The 22,553-nt window shown below is 40.6% G+C and overlaps 1 protein-coding gene across 5 annotated transcripts; it reads left to right on the top strand.

The window, feature by feature from the left end:
- Nucleotides 1-903: 903 nt before the first annotated feature.
- LOC111219773 (protein phosphatase 1B-like) lies at nt 904-21,971 on the top strand. 5 transcript variants are annotated; one of them, XM_022742556.1, is made up of 6 exons: nt 904-1,272; nt 9,705-10,547; nt 12,869-12,986; nt 13,560-13,671; nt 15,093-15,150; nt 20,480-21,971. In XM_022742556.1, the coding sequence occupies exons 2-6, from the start codon at nt 9,717-9,719 to the stop codon at nt 20,507-20,509; spliced, it is 1,149 nt and encodes a 382-aa protein (XP_022598277.1). In that variant the 5' UTR covers nt 904-1,272; nt 9,705-9,716; the 3' UTR covers nt 20,510-21,971. The 5 variants fall into 5 exon arrangements, with proteins under 5 accessions (XP_022598277.1, XP_022598275.1, XP_022598276.1 ...); XM_022742554.1 differs by lacking the exon at nt 20,480-21,971 and adding an exon at nt 20,202-20,467; XM_022742555.1 differs by lacking the exon at nt 20,480-21,971 and adding an exon at nt 17,951-20,173.
- Nucleotides 21,972-22,553: the final 582 nt, after the last annotated feature.

Genomic DNA, 22,553 nt, shown 5'->3' with positions numbered 1-22,553 from the left:
AAGGTGATTCAGTTTCTCAATGTCCTTAAAAAGAAGAAAAAGAAAAGAAAAAAAGATTTTTGTCATGCTTGATTTTGTTTTACCATGTGTAACTGTCTGCACGAAAACATTCAGGCTAAAAGGAGTGGTAGTGGAGTGACTGACAACTTATAGTTATGTGTAAATTCTTGTCATTCCAGAATTTGTATTGAATTTTTGTAACAATTAATTTTATTATTATTATTTGTCACCAACTGGCTTGTACATAATGTCATATGTTTATTTTTGCTCAGCTTTGTCGTCATTGTTTTTAAGTATGTCCATGTGTACCTCCCTGGATATTATTATTGATATTCTGTACTGGGTCTAAGTACACTGAGAGCCACCAGAGACCGGTGTCAATTTCCTTGTATACATAAACATACTTGGCGAATAAAGCTGATTCTGTTTCCGCAGGAGACTCCCCCTAGAACCCATTCAGGCATCCCTGCTGTACTTGAATTATGTTGCGCTTGTTATTGACTACGGGGCACTCGGCTCGTGTGTGGTAACTTGAAAACATATTTAGGATAATAAAATATTTATATCTCAACTGTGCCAGCTTTGGTTTTATTTATATTTTGATTCATGGTCGTCATGTTAGGTTCAAAAGACTCCCACAACAGCGATAGGCGTTTTTATTTCAAGACTGACTCCGCCTACCCAAGGTAGCTTCGGCGTGCGCAAGTAAAAGTTACGAGTGTATCCTACCGATCCAGAGCGTCAGAGAACTTCGGTAATAGACCAATGAAAATGTAGTTTTGGACAGGGGCAGAGCTAATTGACATAACAAGTAGCCAATTAACCGACGTTTCGCCTAGCAGTTGTAACCAATCACCGAGCATATGCCAAAAATAACACCTCCTCTTGTTCAGCACCCAAAGTCGAAGGATAGCTCTGGCCTTTCAATGGAAGAAAGTGCTAGATTTGTCAGTGTTGTATAATATAACCAATTCTCAGTGTCCATATTTGTTTTGGAACGATCGGAATTGTCTTCATTTAATGTGAGAGACAGAACTGGCGTCAAACATGCGTAAAAATCAACGCTGTCCAAGCAGGGAACCACCGAGAAAGGAATTATCGCCGCTCATCTGAGGCCAATCTCGATTATTTTAGTCAAATAAGGAAACATAACATAGCTAGCCGGCTAACGTTAGCTCCGTAGATAGCTAGGTTATCGACATATCTTCACACAAAAGCAGAATCCAGCAGATAATCAAGATTGGATCTACATTCGCACAGCAGCAGGAAAACGTAAGTAGCATGCTAGTATGTGCGCTAACGTCATTAGCTAGAGTTTGACAACCTAGGGAATTGCGTTGGCTCCAACGGCAGCTAACTGTTAAGTTAACATTAGCACGCCAGCTAACGTTAGCGCATATCAACACACTAGCAAACTAGGCCTTTCCGTGGAGGGACCAGTGTTAAGAGGACTGGAGTTCAGCATGTGGTCAGTGGATTGGTATTTAACACAGAAACGCATTTCCTAAAACAGTCAGTCGATTCATGCAACATGAACTCTGTTGTGCAGTTACGTTAGCGTACAAACAGACCATTTCCAGAATAAAACCTGGCCCTTCATGTGTTTCAAGTTTCAAAGTAACTCTGCGACCGCCAACGTTAGCGAGCCAATTCTGAATGAAGAAAATTTAAAGTAACACCAATGTTAACAGACAGACGACACGTTGGTTTCCAGTTCTTAGTCTGGTCCCAAGCAAGCTAATCTAGCATGGTACAGGCTACATATGCTATAACCAGCTAATGACAGCTTAGCGGACTTTGTCATATTGGTGTCAGTGGTTAGCTTGACAGTCTTTTGATATTTCTAACGAAATATATGTTGAAAATATTGTTTTACTTAAACAAGTACACAGCCACAGACCGCTATAGGTCCAATTAAGATCAGTGAGTAACCATTTAACGATATTAACGTCCAGAGTTTATCGTCATTATGAGTCAAATAAACTGCATGCAGTGCCATTTGGATAGCTAATGTATGTCTTGTTGTGTATGCAGCGACCTTAGAGGGTAATTATAACTACAATGGACCATTTTTACATCCAATATCTTGTGAAGTCAGTCAGTATATATGAAACGTAGCAGATAACACTTATTGTTAGTCACATGCTGGTAAGGTGTTTATAAAAAGTCATGTTTCACTGCGGCAGCAACAGAAATGCTCCTCCCAACACTTAACCGATTCTCATTTGTTCATTTTTTTTCTTACCTAGAACATTTCATATTGACTGATAGACTTAAGTATATGACAAAATATAGTGTAACATTTTTGGTGAGCTTCAGTAGTTACCGTGGAGTTGGAAAATAATTTTATGTGAAATGAACTGTAACAAAATATTGTAACTCAAACTGAACATATAAAAACAAATAAATAGTCACAATTGTTTTAGTTGAAACTTTGCTTGTTAGCTTCTCAAGTACCATACTAGTTGTACAGTTTTTAGTTTGTGCCTCATGCCTCAGTTGATTGAAGGTACTGCAAAGACAGATGCTATGTATGTTTATTTCTTTGTAATATTTTTAAAATATATATTGCATATATCTCAGGCATTCACAGGCGCAGGGAAGCTGTGTAAAATCTATAGGGTTTGCCCTGACCACAAACATGGGCTTGGTTGGTAACTCCTTAGACATACAGCATTATAGGTTTATATGGACTTGTGTGATCAACCATAACTTGGAGACTTTTTCGCTAATATGACAATTAAAAACAGCCAACAAACTCGGGCATATTATAATTATTATATGATACTCGATGCACTGACCCAGATCAGTAATCAGACCTATCAATCATCCCTATTAGTTTCTTTTTCCCCCATACTGTGATAGGATTGTCTTAAACTTTTAATGCAATGAGGGTTTATTTTTAGTTTGAGCCTGCCAAAACAGAGTCTTTCCTATAGGTTGTTGAAATGACAAGGTCTACTCTGACTTGACTTATTATTAAGCAGACACTCCACCAGCAATGCAATGAGTGCTCCAGCAACTTCTAATGCGTGTCTACTGATTTCATGGCAAACAAAATGTTTGCTTAGATTTTACATCTAAAGTGAAGTTCTTGACTTCCCATTTGAAGAGGGCCAAGTGTGGGAGCTGTCTTTTTATTACCCTTAAAGTTTGGGAATTTCATATGATCTTAGATCATTAAGTCATCTTAACTTGCCCTACTATATTGTAGCATAAAAACTTAGACGTGTGGTTAATTCCCAATTCATCATCAGTTTTGTATTGTGCAGTGTTAAAATTGAGTCTGGCAGCCACCCTGCTCACCTTCTTTAGTACATCAGATTGCGATAAGGTGCACAGGTGACCAGTATATGACATCACTTGGTGTTGGGCTGGTGCCCTGAGAGCCAGATACGGGAGGAGTTCAATAGCTGATAATCTTATCTGAGTCAGCAGTCACTGTGTAAAGACAGAGGAGCAGATGAAACACAGTGTCAGTGTGAGATTGAGACAGTCATCAAGCTTAATTTTAGCCCACATTGGTCTGAACATTGAAGACTTTGCATCAGTTAGAAAATTTTCACTGCAACAGTTTTCAGTGGAGTAAATCAGTTTGACTGCTGCTGTCTCATTTGCTTACCTAAATTACTCACTTGGAGCAAGAAGTACATATCAACATGAAGGAAACTGAGTAACATTTACCATTGAATCATGCAGATATTTTTTGTGCTGATTTCATTAATGAAATATTCTTGGAATCCTTGGATGCTGTTGCATATTGTAGGACTAGATATCGGCACTAATCTCCCGATTGGATTTTGATTCACAAGTGCACAATTCATTCATTTCCATTTGATTCTTGATGATTCAGTTATTTCAGATCGTGTTAACAAGATATCCGCCCAATATTTACCTAGCTACCCGGCAGGGTCAGACTGAATTAAGTATAATCCACACACTGCTCACTCGACTTCCATGACATCACATATTGTAGCCAGAGATAATATCTCTTAAAAGACAAAGCAAGAGCTCAGATCAGTATGCAGTCGTTTTTTCAGTCTATCCCTCTCGTAGATGTGATGTATAGTTTTGTCACGAGATAGCCAGGGTCAGCTAAACATCCTGAGTTATGACAGCCCCGTAAACTGCTGCGGGTCCACTTTGACTGTAATGTCATTAATGTTACAGTTTACAGGACTGTTGTGAATAAAGTTGGTTCATGTAGCCAGCTGTCATCTATGTTACTTAAAATAACTTTTTCATACATGTTGTAATAACTCAGCTTCCACAAAGTCGACATTTTACACATCATGCAGCCTGAGCTGAACTACTTGCGTATCTATAGTATACTACCAAGGAACAATACATGTTTACTGAGAAAAGGCACAAAAGCAAAGATTGATCTTGGGATTTTAAGAATCAGTATTGGATCATTCAAATAAAACTTGTTGTGTTTTCAGAAAATTGTTTCTTCATACCCAGATCATCTTTGTTTTAGTTTGTAAGTCACTCTTGTTTTAAGAAGATTTTTAGGAAACTGGTACTTCGACTATAGTTGAGCTGAGTTTGTTCTTGAATGGACGGCCCAGATTCAGACAAAATAGAACCTTTTATTACAAACTGTGTTTGACTGCCTCTAGAGCAGCTAGTCAAGTAATTATTAGAGTTGTTTAGTTAAGCACAAATGGCAAATATTCCTTGTTCCATCCTCACAAATATGAAATTTTGCTGTTTTTCTGTGTTTTATTTTATTTTCAGTTGGATCTTCAGGGTTTTGAAGGTTTGGTCAGAGAAAAAAAAACATCTGCAGATGTAAACTTGGAAACTGTGATGTTATTCATAGACTAAAATAATAATCTCGTAATTAAAAATGTAACAGCATATTTATCAAGAATGAAAATAATCATAAGTTGCAGCTGTAATTGCCTCTCCCTTCATGTGGAACTAACTTGGACTGTGAGACGCTCACTAAATTATAAGTTGTGGTTGTGTTGATTGTTGGTCTCCGCATTGTGCACCTTGATGCTTTTGCCTCTAAGGATCGCAGAGGTTTATCAATGTCACTATTAGCCTAGCTTTGAAGACTAGCTTTTATTACTCTTGTCATGTGTCACTTTTTGTCAATGAAGTTTATGTTTCAGAGCGTATGCTGGGATCTCGCAGTCATGAAGTGAAATTCAGATTGACTGCCAAAGGAATGAAAACGCATGAGAGCAAGTTTTACTGGGATGATTTCCATTGATAGGTATGATTCAGGACAGGAGCTGTATGGCCGGCATTGGAAGCACTCCGCTGCAGATTAGTGCGCAGAGTGAAGATGAAGAAATGAAGGGTCAATAAAGTATAGTGAAGTGCTGCATGTTCGATCTGTGCACCTTTGTTCTGTGTGTGTAATAAAAGAAATGTTAAAAGGGAGGCAAGGTCAGTGTTGGTGTATAGTAAAGGTTAAAATAGTTTCAGCAGGAACCTTTTTAAGAGTGTTGGATAAGATAAAAAGATAAATGTAAATATGTAACAACAGATGTAAGAGGAAGGTGTGGCTTTAGAAGTCATTGCTGTTGCTCAGGGGACCAATTACACAACATAAGCTGTGTCCCAATTCAGTGTTGCCGGCTTCAGAGTCCATATTTCATGACGGAATACGTCATAACAGTTCGACGGGGCTGTTCCATTCCAGAGACTTCTCCAAATGCGGCTGTGAAATGTGACCCGGTGTATCCTTTGCAGTCCTCACTCACTATCCCAGAATCCACTCCGGGTTGGTTAGGTTAATGGTGCATTCAGGTGCTACTTCTCTCCTCGTAAATGTGGTGAAATATCATATGACCGTGTCACATTTATTGGGTGTTTTCCTTCAGATGGTCATCACTCACTAAATCCATCACATGGACTGGACCAATGAAAAAGCCACAGCAAAGTGAAAATGCTGTGAGACAGAGCTCTGATTATTCTTGTAAGCTTCCTGGAAAATTTAGTAATCACGGGATGTCGCAGAAAAATATTATGGATACTTGGTACTGGAACTTGGTACATTGTTTGCTAGTGTCTTTCACATGTAGAGCTGAAATGTTCTGCTGATATTGCTTTGTTAGTTGGTTTCAAGGTAACTCAGGATTATCTAATCTCGAGTTGAGATGCAGGTATAGCTACGTCTTCAGGTATAGAAGAATCATCAAGAGGTTTGGTGTAAAAGGTCATTGTGCCAAGTCCATTAACTGTAAATACATTTTTGGTAGCGTAGTATTCAGATTGAACGACCAATTTAATCACCACTCCATTATTCAGTCGCTGTTGCCTTCTTGAAACTTTTGTGAAGATGTCCTCGTCTGTCAGCTTGGTATGGTACCCACTTTAGTTCTTCGTATAATGGCCCTTATGGGCTCCATTGTTTATCCAGTTATTTATGACAGCAACACCAAGCCAATGTCTAATGCTCAGCAAAATATGACAACTCAAATGTCTGGAAAGTTTCTGGAAAAAGCTTGAATTTTTCTCAGTTATATTACCTAAATTTAAGGTCTTAAACAATCTTTGAGAAGTTTAAAAAAAAAAAAAAAAAAAATTCTCAGACGCTGTGACTCTGAGACTGTAATCTAATCAAAATCAAGTAATCAACAAGCTGTTGTGTCCCTGGTTATCACGTTGTCATGGGAGTTAAACATAAACTTACAGTCCCAGTGATTTGCAACATATTGTGTATGCTTGGATAGTACTGGAAGCTGTGTGTTAAACTCTTCTGAGATAGCTTTAACTGTTTTGTGTGAGTATGACTGCTTTCAGAGCAGCACTAGGGCTCTCTGCAGCATTATGTAATCCCCGACCTTCCACTTCCCTCTTCGTAGCCAGTGGTTTTTGGCAGACGTGCGTCTCAGCATCGGGGGTGTTAGTTTTGACCTGTGGTTATGGCATGGGTGACAGGAGTTTTGAGGGGGTTAAGTGGTTGAGAGTTCCTGGTTTCAGTGTGATGTCTCAGTGGAGATATTTTCTGGGCTTCTTCTTGTGTGTACGCACACACGCGCGCGTGTGTGTGTTTTTGCCAGCAGTCTCTTGTAGCGTTGTCAGCCAGAGAAATCTCATAGTATTTGCATGTGTTCTTGCAGTCTGCACGTCTCCTTTCAGGGTCTCGCTGCTGCGACTGCTTTAATGGATGGATGATGCAACTCCCCTTTCCTCTCTCTACCAGGCAGCTGTGTGTGTGAGTGAGTGTGTGTGTCAGAGCAAGTGAGAGAGACATGGAGAGGGGGATGTCGTTGAATGAAGCTTAGCCTGGATGTTTGCACTGCAGGGTGGGTGGTTGCTAGGCAATGGCAGTGTGTTTGTTTTATTTTTAGAGAGAATCACTGCTGGTGAACATAACAGATTTCTCTTTCTCTCACACACATATGTGACACTGTTTCCTACCATACATGAACATATAGGCTACTTTTGAAACTCAGTAGCTGATGAAAGCTTGATAGAGGGAATTCTGTTTATATAATCATTTAGCTGGAAAGCACTAGAAATGTGAATGGCGTGGCCCACTGCCCCACCCTGGACATGAAATCTAAACCGGCCTGGCGTATTTATAGAGCGCCTTTTTCTCGCACATAGACCATGACACTCCACTACACATGCGCTGAGCAGACACAAACACACGCACACACATACACGTTCCTGTGAAACCAGCTGTAGTCACTCTCCTTGCATGTACCAGCCTTTTTTGGGCACACGCCTGTCATGCCGTGTGTGCGCTCATGTGGGAGGTTATGCAGAGCGAGAAATCAATATGTTGAAAAAAAAAAAAAAAAAGACACACTCAGGGCGCTTTCAATTTTATCGCTTTTTATTGATTTCAAGATCTCATAACTGCCACAACCCCAACTAAGCAATGCATAGTGTAAGTAGCTCCATACTGCAGCAGTTGTTGACATTTAGGTTCAGAATTGGTGTGATGGGAAAATATAGTGCAGGTTAAAAATGCCAGGGATGTGGTGTTGTGTGTTTGGATACTGTGGCCAGTGTAAGTACCAGGAGGAGCTGCTGGTTGGTTCAGGTGCAGTCGGTAGTAAAGCACAAGCAAAAATGACAGAAATAATGACCAAAATAATATATAAAATAATGTGTCTTTTCATTGCGTATAGTAGAATAGTCAGAGTTCACATTTTACATTTCCTTTTCAGCTGTAGCTGCAATCAGGCTTTTCAGGGCAGATGACTTATTGTATACATTTCCTGCATTATATACATCGGAGATGTTTTGAAAGCCTGCCCTTCATGATGAAGTGTTACCCATGGTGTGTTCAAGTACGATTCAATACTCCAAAATATTGTTGGATCCCTCTGTACTCGAAAGTAATTTCACAAGTGTTTTAATTCCATTCTTTGTCCATTTCCTGTCAGCTACTAAATCCTTTTCCCCTTCAACATTCTGGAAAGATTTCTCTTCCCCTTTTGCCTCTGTGAATGATCACATAGCAGCTTTAGTTATTAGACAACAAAGTAGCTATTTCAGTTTGATTTTTTTTTTTTTAACCGAATTTCTTAAAACAGCATCAGGAGATGACCACCTCTATCAGCTTGTTCGCAAGTAGCATGCTGTCACAGATTCCCAGTTTAAAAAAAAAAAAAAAAAAACAGTTCATCCACTAACAGACCAGAGATGCCGTCTGCGTGGCTGACTACATCAACACCAATAACTAAGCCTTTGATAGTGATCAGTTCATGATCAGAGAAGAGTGTATGGTGTTAAGAATGGACAAAGTTTAAGTAAAGACCAAATACTAACCCTCCAAGTGCGATTTCATTCCCCTTCAGCTCTTGGTAGAAAGAATTTCAGACCCCACATCAGTGATGTTAGTTTATTTCCCGCCAGCAAGTTAACTAATAGTATTAGTTACTGTGTGTTGAGAGTGAAAGAGGCTCTGTGTGCTCAAAGAAGCTTTACAGCTTCAGTGTAATCCTCAGCTCTGTGGTTCCTTCTCTGCTATCTTTGTCTTGTTGTCAAGATCTCTGGCTCTCACCATCCATTAAGTAATTAAAAGTGCCCTGTAATATTAGCACGAAGCAGCCTAGTGAACTACTAACACAAAAAACCTGCGATTTACAGAGGAATTTATAGGTCCAAGAATATTAAGTAATCTTGATATCTGTAGGTCTGATGAAAGGAGTCAGTTGTGCTCACATTTGTTTAAAACACTGAACTGAAAAGTTACCTGAGCATTGAGGCAATGCCCGCTTCTCTCCTCATTTGAGTTCTCATTTCTACTATCACATTTTTATTCTTTTTGTGAATAAGAATCCCTACATGCTGATATTGCCTATATTCTTTCGATTATTATATATTCTAACTATATCCCAACTGGTCCTGGATTTGGAGGCTGAAACAATATTGATATCTGGGGGTTTCAAAATGCCATAGATTTGTTTCTGAAAAGAATTTTGAGAAAGATGCGTACTGGACATTTTAAAGTTGAAAAACTATCCACTGGTAACACTTTTTTTCATTTTATTACCTCAAACCCAGCTTGACATATCGACAAATACATCAGTACTGATTTATCTGCTAATATTGGCCAAGTTTTCAGTACAGCTCTAATTCTAATTCTGTATTCAGTATATTTGTGGTACAGTAGTGCATTAGGTTAAACATGGCTGACTTGGTGAGGGATAGATTATCTGCTTTGTCCTTGCTGGTGATGGTGTAATGGTTCCATTTCTATGTTTCCTGCTTCTCTTCATCTCCAGCTATAGGCAGCAATGGGTGCATTCCTGGACAAGCCGAAGACAGAGAAGCATAGTGCCCACGGTGAGGGCAATGGGCTGCGTTATGGCCTGAGCTCCATGCAGGGGTGGCGGGTGGAGATGGAGGATGCCCACACAGCTGTGGTGGGTCTCCCCCACGGACTCACCGACTGGTCCTTCTTTGCTGTCTACGATGGCCACGCAGGCTCCCGGGTGGCTAACTACTGCTCTGGCCACCTGCTGGAACACATCTTGTCAGGGGGGGCCGACTTCAGTTCAGGACCCAGCTCCGTGGAGGGCGTGAAGGACGGCATCCGCTCGGGCTTCCTGAACATTGACGAGTACATGCGCAGCTTCACTGACCTGCGGCAGGGCCTGGACCGCAGCGGATCGACGGCGGTGTGCGTGTTGCTCAGCCCGACCCACCTCTACTTCATTAACTGCGGTGACTCGCGGGCCGTGCTGAGTCGAGACGGCAAGGTGGGCTTCTCCACCCAGGACCACAAGCCCTGCAACCCCCGTGAAAAGGAGCGCATCCAGAACGCTGGCGGCTCAGTCATGATCCAGAGGGTAAACGGCTCCCTCGCTGTGTCCCGGGCCCTAGGGGACTACGACTACAAATGTGTGGATGGTAAGGGCCCCACGGAGCAGCTGGTCAGCCCTGAGCCCGAGGTGTGTGTGTTGGAGCGGGCGGCCGAAGGAGATGAGTTTGTGGTGCTGGCATGTGATGGAATCTGGGACGTCATGTCCAACGAGGAGCTGTGTGAGTTTGTCCGCTCACGACTCCTGGTGTGTGATGACCTGGAGAAGGTCTGTAACTCAGTGGTGGACACCTGTCTGCATAAGGTAAGCTTTTTTTCCCCCACGTATATTCTCACACATTGGAGGTGAAAGTGTACACATAGATAACTGCTTTTAAGAATTTGTATTTAAGAATTTCTAATGAAAATTTTAACTTATAAACTAAATAATAATCAAAATCTAATATTGAAGGAATACTGGACAGAGCAGTATCCTAATTTACAATATCCTGGTGATACTGATTTGAATGTGTAAAGTAAATCTTGACTTATCGGTTCAGACATTCGATTTACTCGCGCATGTTTTTGAGTATTAATGAGGAGACTTGATTTGCTCAGTTGTTCTGGTTACTGTGACACAAGCAAATAGTTAAAGCTGTTGCCTCTTTGCTTTGACTAAATTTGTGATTAAGTGGCTGGTGAAGAGGGTTCAGTATTGCTTGACTTATAAACATTTAAACAAAAAAGCGACCTGTATTTTTCCTATTAAAAATACGATACGTATAATCATCAACTATACTAAAGTAAATGATGGATAACGACATCACAATGTAAGAAAAATGATCTAATGTTTAATCGAACTTAACATCTCGCAGTGAGAGATCAGATAAATCAGACGATGGATAATGTATCACTGCTTTCAGATCAGTCCCTGTCCGTTGGCCTTCTCAGCCTATCGATCCAAGATGAAGCAAGAACCAACTCTTTGCCTTAGCTGAACTCATCCACCAGTCTGCATCTTAGACTTTTTCCTTCCATGTATCGCTTAGTTTTTCTGTCTGGAGCACTCCCAAGAACGAGCGAGTGCACAGCAGCCGGGTTATTTTTACTTTACTGGATGGGTTATCTCAAGTAACAGCCACACGCTGTCATAAATCTCCTCTGCTGCCACTGCCTTTTGTGATGTATGTGACACTGTACACTTACAGAAACTTACTCTGAGCACATTGACTTTTACATGGTAATGACAAGGTGACTAGCCATTGGTTTAAGGCCAGAGCTCTATCTTGGCTGTAACAGACTGTGTTCCCCATGAATGCCAACTAATGTGCTGTCTAATGTTTAGACAGTGGCTTCCAGCCTGATGTTGAGTTGTTTTTATAATACACATACTGCAAGAGAATAAATTCCCTAAAAGTGCTAAGAGGTTCATAATTAAAGATTTTAGAGCTGAAGCAAAAAGTGAATTAACAGAGAAATAAGTTGGCAAGTGTTTTAGTAAACGGTTAATCCCCCTTTTTAAATTAAATTATACTAATTTTAGCTTCTCCACTGTAATGATTTACTTTTTTGTATGTTACATGATTGTAAATTAAATATGGCCTGATGGTCTCAAAAAAACAAGACATTTGAAGAAGACGCGTTGGACTCAAGGAAAATGTAATGAAAATTAATTATTGCTATTTTCTGAGGTTTAAACGAGTAATCCACTAATCATTAGTTCATTAGCCCTAAAAAAAAGATATTAAAAGGGACACAACAATTGTAAAAGATTATTTGGAATCCAGTAAGTTGCTGAATAAGGTCAAAGTGTATGACAGCGACATGTCAGTTTATCACAGCCAGGTTGTTTTTCTGTAACTGGAAAAAAAAACCTAATTTAAGACATTTGAGAACATGCATGTTAGCTTGTCTTCTGTTGTCTCCAAGTCACAACCCATCTTTCTCTTATAATCCTGGCAATGGCACAAGAAAAAGGAGTTTCCCTTAAAGGTGTCCGGTAAACAAACAAAAGTTGTATTTACATTGAGAGTTACTTACAAAAATGACATGTATGTATCCTTGAGGACCAACAAACATGGTGAATACATTTCTTTACATTTCATCTGACATGTTTACTGTTTAAAAAAAAATCCTTCTCCAAAATGTTGAAATTGTCCAAAAGTACAAACTTAAAACCTCTCTTAAAACATAGGTCACCTACATTATTACCAGCTACTATTGCTCAACATTTACACCATGTGCTGGATAGCTTTGCATAGGAAAAGATGTAAGAGGTATTGTTGAAATATAAATAACAGCATGCAACGTTGCCTGTTTTTAAATATTTTCAGCAGCAACTTTACCCCTTGATTCTTGTGATAAGTGATGTTTTTAAATAGCGAGAAAAAACACCCTGACTGTTAGTTTTCTCAGATTTATATTAACCAGGAAGTTAGTATAAGGAATTTATTTTAAATGAGTAAAAGGACTGTTACTGCTGCCTAGGTTCCTGGTCAGTGAACCAAAACATTGCCAATATCATGCTGATCTTTCAAACCATATTTGTGTCAAAGTTGTTAAAAAATAATAATTTCCGTATACAATAAACCGTCACAAAATAAACCTTATGTACTTCATAGATTTGTATTTGTTCTGTCTCTGCAGGGGAGCAGGGACAACATGAGTGTGGTGCTGGTGTGTCTACCTGGAGCCCCCAAGATCTCAGACGAGGCTGTGAAGAAAGAAGAGGAATTGGATAAATACCTGGAGACCCGTGTTGAGGGTCAGCACGCTTGACACACATGTACACCCACACCTTCACACACATGAACATAATAGAATGACGGTATGCATTTATCATTGGTGTTCGGTCGGACACAGTCATATTCATCTAAAATTAGCTTCACGAAGACTTAAAAAAATGGATAAAGTTTGATAGTTGATCATCATTAGTTTCAGTGTTTTTGCAACTATCACGTCTGTATTTGAAACTTGGGCTGGATTATTTTAAACAAAATGCCTACACTGTCCTTTCCACCCAGAAATCTTTCAATGCTTTTTTTTCAAAAATTGTTTTTTTCAAAAAGTTAACTGAAATGTGTGGCCACATACTGTGCTCAGTTTCTGTGTACATAACCAGGACAAAATAAACATTCTTTAGGGTAGTACAAATATTTGAAATCTGTCTGCTACACAGTCAGTGCTGCTGCAAGCAGTGGCGTATCGGATTTTTCCACTACTATGGATGATTTCTCAGCCTCTGCAGAGAAAAATGGCGGTTTATAATATATCGTAACCGTGCCTCAGCATTCACCATAACCTCTCACAAACTTGTCCTCTTTGTGTTTGTGTGTAGAGCTACTGGTAAACTGCGGGGAGACGGGAGTCCCTGACCTGGTGTCTGTCCTGAGGAGCATTGCCACAGAGAACATCCCCAACCTTCCACCTGGCGGCGGCCTGGCCAGCAAGTAAATACGCAACTACGAACAACATTTAACTGCATGTTATACACTTCAAACTATTTATTTACTAACTTTGTTTGTATAGCACCATTCTCAATATAGTTACACAGTGCTAGTTAACAAGGGACATGAGCGGCATGAATAGGATTATACAATAAAAAGAAAAGACGGATAAATATAAGATAATCAGCCAAAAGTTTCTTTATTAATCACCTTGTCTATAAAATGTCAGAAAATAGTGAAAATGCTATAATTTTCTACAGAGTGATGTAATAAATTCCTTATTTTATTCGACCAACTGTCCAAAATCCAAAGGTATTCAGTCTAATATCAGATATGACAAAGAAAAACAGGAAAATCTTGATGTTTGATATTCTGCAACAAGAGCAACGTTGTCAATTTCTGTTTGCTTGAAAAAATACTAAAACCATTACTCGGTTATCAAAATAGTTGCAGGTTAATTTTATGTCGAGCAACGAATGAAATAATCATTCTATAAATACAGTCTAATAAATACAGTGATATGATGGTATCCAGGAGATTTAAAATCATATAAGTCAGTGAAACTGACTCTTTGTGACATTATTTAGAATAATCGACAGATAAACTGATACTGAATTGTTACCGTAACTTTAGTAACACACAGTTGCATGCATTTTAACATAGACCCAGTGTTGCCAACATGAAAGAGAGAAAAAGTAGCTAAATCAGAGCCTGCAACCCACAGTCATAAAAATGAATGAAAAAAAGGTATGTTAATTTAGGAAAGGGTTAATACGTGTCTTTTTGATAATATTGCATGTAATACTACATGTTCACATGTTACAGTGTTGACATATATGAACAGATGCAAGTTTTTATAATTTATATATCACACAGCCATGGCAAAATAATAATTGGACTAGGAAAAAAAAAGTGAGTCGATTTAATTGGAATAATCTGAAATGACATTTGGTTTTGACGCTCATCAGTTATCAATCAGTGCCTGTCGGGCTGAGCCTACTGAGCTCAGCCCACTGTCATTCTCAATCATTCTACTTGGAGGAGAGGACGGGTTGATTTCTTGAAATATAGCTTCACTTGTTGGAAACTGCCTAAATGGTACAAAGGTAGCTCACATTATCACAACCCGGGCCAAACAATTTTTACCCACTCTATTAAATAAGAAGTGGAAATGGACGTACACATAAAAGCTTGATGATAACACTCTTCAAAACACCTTAATGTACATATGAATAAAGTGATTCTGTAGTCTCTTTATGCACGAGTAGCGGATACTCAAGTATCCACTCGGTTGCTTTCTTGCTTCCATTTATAATCTCAATCAATATACATTTGCAAAGAATGAACAGAGACTGTTTATGTTATGTCGGGTGGTGTTCTCTTCTCTAAGCAGAGAGCTGTGTCCTGCTTGTGTGTGTTTGCAGACGCAGTGTGATCGAGGCGGTGTACAACAAGCTGAACCCTCACAGAGAAGAGGAAGGCGTGAGTTGATCTCTCTCTAAACCCCTCACCTCTTCAACCTTTCACCCCACCCCCTTAACATGACCACATAAACACACACCAGCCCAGACAAGGACACTCTTTTGTGTGTGTGTGTGTGTGTGTGTGTGTGTGTGTGTGTGTGTGTGTGTGTGTGTGTGTGTGTGTGTGTGTGTTAGAGTGAGAGAATATGAACGTGGTTAAAGTGTGAAAGAAGGTGGAGGATAGACTAAACAGAATAGCCTCGGCAAGCTTAGTGAAACTCGGTTCACTGCATTCCATGTTGAAAAGCATTGAAGGCATGGGAGGTCACCTTCAATTTGTATTTATAATTGAAACAGGATATATAGCTAGACCTTCAGAAACCTATTGAACTCCTCAGCAATGACCCCTTTAAACCAGCAGTCTGATGCTATTTAATGCCTCACAAACCTGTTTTAAAAAGATCTCAATTTGACGACTGAAAGCATGTCAAAGCATGTCAAGTGTAAATTGATTGAATAAACCAGCGATAATATCCCAAACTTTGAGTACAATTATTAAAAAAAAAAACAGGTAACGATAACGTTAAATATATGGCTCTTGATGATGATAAACTAAGTAGCTGTAATATCTCAGAGTCAGCAAAATGTGTCAAAACTGCAAATTAACTTCTATGATAGAGCATGTCATTGTCAAATTTATTGACCGGCACAAAGCCAAGTGAGAAGCTTTGATATATATGATGTGCAGAAATACAGGCACTTACGCAAGCACAGGTTTGAAGAAGGAAACCGTTATTGCTCACCTGTTTGAGAAGTCTTTATTCACTGTCTTTTATAAAGCTATTGATTGACCATCACAAAACAGCAAATAATATCTTTAAAAAATCATTTACTTTTAATTTATTTACAATTTTCAGTCTTGTTTTTTAATCAGGTGGAAAATCAACCAGTAGTACAATTCAGTTTTACTAGAACATTTCCAGGAAAAAACCTTTTTAGAAACCTTCTAGAACAAAGCCTGAATTAAAATAAGAAATGTGCTGAATTTGTAAAGTAATAACTATGCTGCATTGACATTGTAATGCGTGTTTAAGTCTGAGTAACGTGAATGAGTGGGATAAAACACAATCACACAAGTCCTACATTCTCAGACACATTTTTCCTACATACATCAAAAACAACAAAAATGTAAAGTAATTCAGTTCAGTGGTTAATTTTGTCCTGGAGTGGTAATTTCATTTCTTAGTACATTATAAAAAAAACATAAATTGCACACTGAATTTTCATCTTAAGACTTTGAACAAATTCCAGGGTAATTTAAAATACATGGTGCACAAGGTGGCTACCAGGAAGTAAACTCAAAATAACTGCATTCCAGTATATACAGCTACAAACAATATAGCAACACTTTAAGCCAGTGGAAAATAAAGCTACATAATCTGAACACTAATGTCATCTCTAGATTTAACTCAAAAATTCTGCCTCTGTTGTAGGAAGTTCATGTGTAGATATCAGAGGAAATCCCGCAACCAGCATCTTAAAGACACAGCTGTGAAGTTTTACAAATGTTATTCTGAAGAAAATATGGCTGTCAGGATCCAAACAGTCTGGGTGTGTTGGTGGAGGTGTGTGCGGATGTATGAGGTCACATGAGCGTATTTGTCATATTAATGTAAGTGGAGTCTTAACTTGCAGGCTCTTTTCTCTGGGCTGTGTGGGTGCTGACCAACCCCCTCCTATCTGTTACACCATACAGCGAATATCACAAAGGGTTGTTGGTCACAGGGTCAGAGGTAGCGCTTGCATGGGCTTGTCCAACTGGCGCAAGAATGTCTCTGACATTGTCACGCTAGTGTGTGGTAGATATTTGTGTGACAATGATGTGAGTATTGTGCCGCTGCTTGTTAGATGTATATGTGTGTGTTTGACCATGGAGCGTGCCTGCAGAGTCTGACCCCTGGCGTGTCACCTCAGGCCTGTGCGGGGGGAGAGGAGGAGAGTGAGGAGGGAGGTGGCAGTACGGCGGCTCATCTGTTGGAGGCTCTGCGGCAGTTCCGCCTCCACCACCGGGGGCAGTGCCGCGCGGTGCTGGAGGAGTCCCTGGCCGCCTACCACCTGCGGGGGGAGAGCACTGCCGAGGGAGCAGGGGAGAGAAGGAGGACCTCAGACGACGGCAACGACGGCCAGGAGCAGCCCGCCTCCCCTCCCTCTCCCCCCTCGCCCCCGCCCTCACCTGCCACTGCAGAGCTGGAGGCCAGCCAAGATGCGCCCGCGCCCGCCCCCGCCCCTGAGTTTGATCCCTCCTCTGACTGAGCACCCCGCCCGCATACCCACCCCCTCATCTGCCCGTCCGACCCCTGAGCTCCAGTCAGATGTGCAATGACCTCTCCTCTTTCCCTCATCACAGAACTTGAATGGACACATCGGCCATTTCCGGCTCTATCATCTTCTGCAACCTCAGCTGCCATTGCCATTCATGAATATATCAATGAAAAAAATGGCTGGAAATAAAAATGGCCCCTCTGTCTATTCAAGTTCTGTCTCTGAGCCATATACATACCATCTACCTAATGAGGACTCTCTCTGATTTGTTTCCCCTGTCCTCTGACCACCTTGGCTTGGATTCCCCAAACTTGCCAGCCACTTTTACAACCTTACCACACAGACTTATGTTTACAATAGCAAATAATCTAAACCAATTATTATTAAGTGCAAAAGTGGCTGGTGAAGCAAATAAATGAACATTGCACTCCATGATCTACATTTACCAGTGTTGGCTTCTGGCTGATTTCCCACCTGACTCCCCCCCTCTCCCCCAGCCTCACCCCCACACCTGCTTACAGTGGACGAACTGACAAAGAAAAGGAGAGGAGACACTCTGAACTGCAGCTGTGTCTCCAGGCCTACTCCATCTACAGACTCAGAACACACTCTTTTGTGTATATGTATGTATGTGTGCGTGTGTATTTGTGTGTGTCTGCATGAGTTTGAGAGACCGAGCAAAGAGACCAGTCATCACTACAGAAATACAGAAACTTGAGTGTTAGCCCTTTTATCAGCATGTTAGGGTTGTTCAAATCACTGGGCGATTTAACCACGGAGGGATGTTGGTGTGGGTGGGTGTGTACTTGTAGTTTGAGCGACAGTTCATTGAAATCATTCTACCACCACATATCCCTGATTCCATATCGCCACAGTTTAGTAGACTGCCTCACAATCATGCACAAAGGTTCAAGTTTGTTCCTTTTTGGTGTTACTCTGGTGGATGCAAATGTGTCAGTAACACTCAAGAAGGCTACTGTTAGCACTGGTATCATGCTATTGTTAGCGTTCATGTGAAAACACAGCTGAGCGTAAGAGGAACTATTCTGACAAAGCACATCTCAGACGGATGAAAGTTGAGCTCAGTCAAACCGTGTAGAGCTGAACCTGACAAGTTTGACATAAAAAAAAAAAGTCTCTGTAAGTGATTAACTCGCTTGCTTTATCTAACAACATGGCCTTTCACCTAGCGACACCCTCAGGCTAACTCATACCTAAAGTTGACATTTTAGCACACATGCTAAACTGTTAAATGTTACCATGCTGACATTTAGCATTTAACTTGTTAACATGCTAACATTCAGCATGTGATGTTTGTCCTATTGGCTAGCTAATATGATAACATTTATCATGGTGTTCGTCATCATATCTCAGAGGTATTCTGTGATGAACTGAAGTGTTTGACCTGATGATGGCGCTAGATGTTCGATTGGGACCACAAATGTTTCTTCTAAATATCACTCCATCCAGCAATTGTTTAACATACTGCACCTCTTGACCAAAATTTTAGACCAGCCAACCAACATCACATCCCTGATGTCACACTGCTCGCAACGTCCAGTCCAGGCCTTAAACACCCGATTTAGCACCTGTACAGTCTGTTACACCTGGACAACAGTGAATGTGTTTTATGTGAGATGGTTGCGTTTCTGAAATCAGTTCAAAGTATAGCTGAAGTATTAATGTACCTGTTTTTTTTGTTTGTTTTTTTTTTATATAAATTTCCCACAGCTCAAACTGCCAGATGCTGGTGTTAACTGTGGCTTTATGAGTTTCACAGCTTGATAAAAGCCCCCCCTACAGCATATTTTATTCCTCACAGGTTATGACTCAATATCAAACTCTTACCTCATTGTGGAAGTTTGATTGAAACAGACTGCTGAAGCTAGTGTTTATTCTTCCCCTTTGACAGCAGGTAGAGGGAGTCTGTATAATGCCCTGTACCCAATGACTCTGGTAATGCATGCACTGCACTTATCTTTTACAATATCTAAGGCACTTAACTATCGGAGGGGAGGTTATGCTAAACACTGTGCGTGTGTGTGTGTGTGTGAGAGAGTGTGTGTATGTGTATGTATGCGTGTTTGTGTATGTATGAGTTGTATTTGTATGGGCTTACGTGGGCCAAATCAGTCCCACACAGTTAAAAATGACAAATGAACAAATAAAAATGATTTGAGGTATAATGCTACGATTTTGTGTGACGTGTATGATCTCAGTGTGAACGGGCTGCACAGCTGTGTTTCCTTTCTGCCTTTTAGTCATGTGCCAAATGAGTCACCTTGAAAATGTGTAAATCAAGGTTGTGATTAGGGATTCAAAAAGGAGAAAAAAATGTGTTTCTCCATTGGATGTGAGTTAAATATCATGAAATATCACTAGTGAGCTGAAGATAATACAGTTCAGAGGAATTTTTCAGTGTCCTTTACAATATTGAATGTGTTGTGTATGTGTCTGTGTAGGCTGTGAAGTGTTTGGGAACAGCTCATGCAGAAAATAAATCCTTACCTTCCTCGCCCTCCTCTGACAGCTTTTAGCCTCAGCCTAGACTTGTAATTTCATGTCATCTGTTTAAAGACATTTTAATCTGTTGCCTCTTTTAAAACAATAGCAACTCTCAGGTTTGAGACGTGTCAAACAAAATAAACGCCTGCCGCTGCCGTTGATTGAGCTGGCGGCGACGAGCGAGAGGGAAGCTGCGTAGACTTGTAGGGACTCCATTCTCTCCATTTCTCCCCTGTTTTTCAGTCTGACAGTTGGCCTCGTGATTCTCCGCAAGGTGAGTCATCAGAGGTCTGGGTTCTGGTTGTGTTAACGTACAGGCTGGGCAGGGGAATCTCACTCACTTTCACCATTATCCATTCATTTTGAGTAGATAAAAGAGGGCAGTGAGGTTCAAAGTTTGCCATTGTTTAAGGCATCAGGAGCTGTATCTTTACTACTGTGTGAAGTGGAAGACGCAGCAACAACAACCAGAAAAAGCTAACGCGCATCTCTCCATCTCTTTTGCTTTTTTACTCACCCAGAGTGCCGGTGAGCTGGAGGACCCCTGGTAGCCGTGGCGACGACCCCCTGTCTCCTCCATGGTGATTGGTGCATCCGCCCAGAGGAGGAGTGTCTCTCCATTGCGCCATGTCTTTCTCCACTAAAAAGAGGACATGTGGTGTGTGTTGGAGTGCGTGAGTGTGCGTATGTTGGTTGTGCATGTGTGTGTGTGTGTGTGTGTGTGTGTGTGTGTGTGTGTGTGTGTGTGTGTGTGTGTGTGTGTGTTTGCAGCAGTGGGACAAAGACGACAAACGACAACAACTACACACACACGCATACTGCTTTAAACCTGGAGGAAAAACAAAATCACTTTTCAGACATGTCAAGATTTTATGAACTGAAGCATTGTGATGGTAGAGATGATTTTTACCATTGAGGTGTTTTTTCTTTTCTTTTTTCTTGAATGTTGACATTGAACACCTGACTTCACAATGACATGAGGACCTATAATTTGTGTGTGTGTGTGTGTGTGTGTGTGTGTGTGTGTGTGTGTGTGTGTGTGTGTGTTTGTATGTGTGAGAGACGAGTTTGTGAGTGTTTCGAGGAGGGCCAAGAGAAGACAGATGGTGGACAAAGACTTTATATGTACTACTTCTCCTGGACGTTGTTTTTTTTTTTTTTTTTTCTCCTTTCTTTTTTTTTTGTGCTCCTGGGTCTGATAATTGCCTAACACCCTTGCTTCTCCCCTCTTAAAAGACACACACACACACTCTCTCTAACACACACAGACACACCAAAATCATAAACGCCCCTCCCCACCCACCCCCGCTTCCACCTGTGCACGTATGTGATGTGCCACCTTCGCAGGGCACTGCATGAGGACTTTGGTTCCACATGTACAGCTACGTGGTTTTCTCGTCGACCCGGATGGACAGCCATTGGTTGAGATTGACTGAACCCGAAGGACCTCTGGGCTCTGATTGGCTCTTGCCGTGTGAGAAGTGGATTTTTTTTTTTTTTTTTTCCTTTTTTTTTTTTTCTTTGCTGATACTATTAGGATGATGACGATGATAATCATGATGGGGGAAATGGGAGGTTATTTAGTTTACTGAAGAGCCGAGTGCAAGTTGGGACTCATGGAGGCGCGGTGGTGGGTCGGGTGGGTCGGTTGTTGTATCACTGGTTGGACTTCCTTTAGGAGGAGGGGTTAGGGCAGGAGGGTGGGGGTCAAACAGGCTTCCCCACCTCCCTCCTCACCGTTGCGGTTGGAGGTACACATGACAGCGGACTGTCCTGACAGGAAAGATTTTTTTTTTTTTTTTTTTTTTTTTTTTTAATGTTGTCCATGAGGTTACTAGCTGCTCGCTGTGTAGAGTGAGTGAACTCCCTGTTTTAACCCTGTTCCTGGTTCTCAGACTGCATTGGTAATGTTTGTATTGCTGTTGTTTGATTGCACTCACATTTGATTACAGAAAGCGTCTATATATGAAATAAAATACCTGCCAAGGACCCAGCGGTGGCTGTGTATTTTAATAAGAGTAGTCATGTCATTTGTGGGTGTTTGTGTACGTTGGTGTGGCTTCATGGAGGCTGTCAGCGCCTGTGTAATATGCGAATGTTGTTTGTCACTTTCGAAACAGATTTACAAAAAAAGTAGGACTTGGTTATCACTCATACAGAAAGCTGCAGCCTACATAATTTCCGTTTTCAACGGTTTTAGCTTGTTTTGTCTCATGTTTGTTATTCCTTCTTTACAGGATGAACTGTGTTCCAGTGAGGGTTGTACATGTGGCAGCAGAGTGCTGACACATACACCTTAAAGTTTGATCTCTGAATGAAATAAAGAACGTGCAGAGACTTTTCTGCAGGTGGGAGTATAAAGTATTTTATTATCCCTTGCAGCAGCATAGAAAATAACCGGGAGAAAATACACCCAAATATTTAAAATCTAACAAAGAAAAACTGGATTGTTCAAAGGTCAACAGATATCTGACAGAAAAACAAAGGTGTGTACCTATAAAACAAGTATGTGACAAAAATGTGATCTGTGGGGATCGTAGTGGACTAGTGCTTAAGTTGCATAACATACAATGCTACTGCGACATCCATGGGTTA

Source organism: Seriola dumerili, unplaced genomic scaffold (genome assembly GCF_002260705.1).
Source record: "Seriola dumerili isolate Sdu_G_001 unplaced genomic scaffold, Sdu_1.0 BDQW01000068.1, whole genome shotgun sequence".
Classification (NCBI taxonomy): Eukaryota; Metazoa; Chordata; class Actinopteri; order Carangiformes; family Carangidae; genus Seriola; species Seriola dumerili.
The sequence above is the reverse complement of the archived record's forward strand: the minus strand, read 5'-3'. Positions and strand labels throughout refer to the sequence as shown.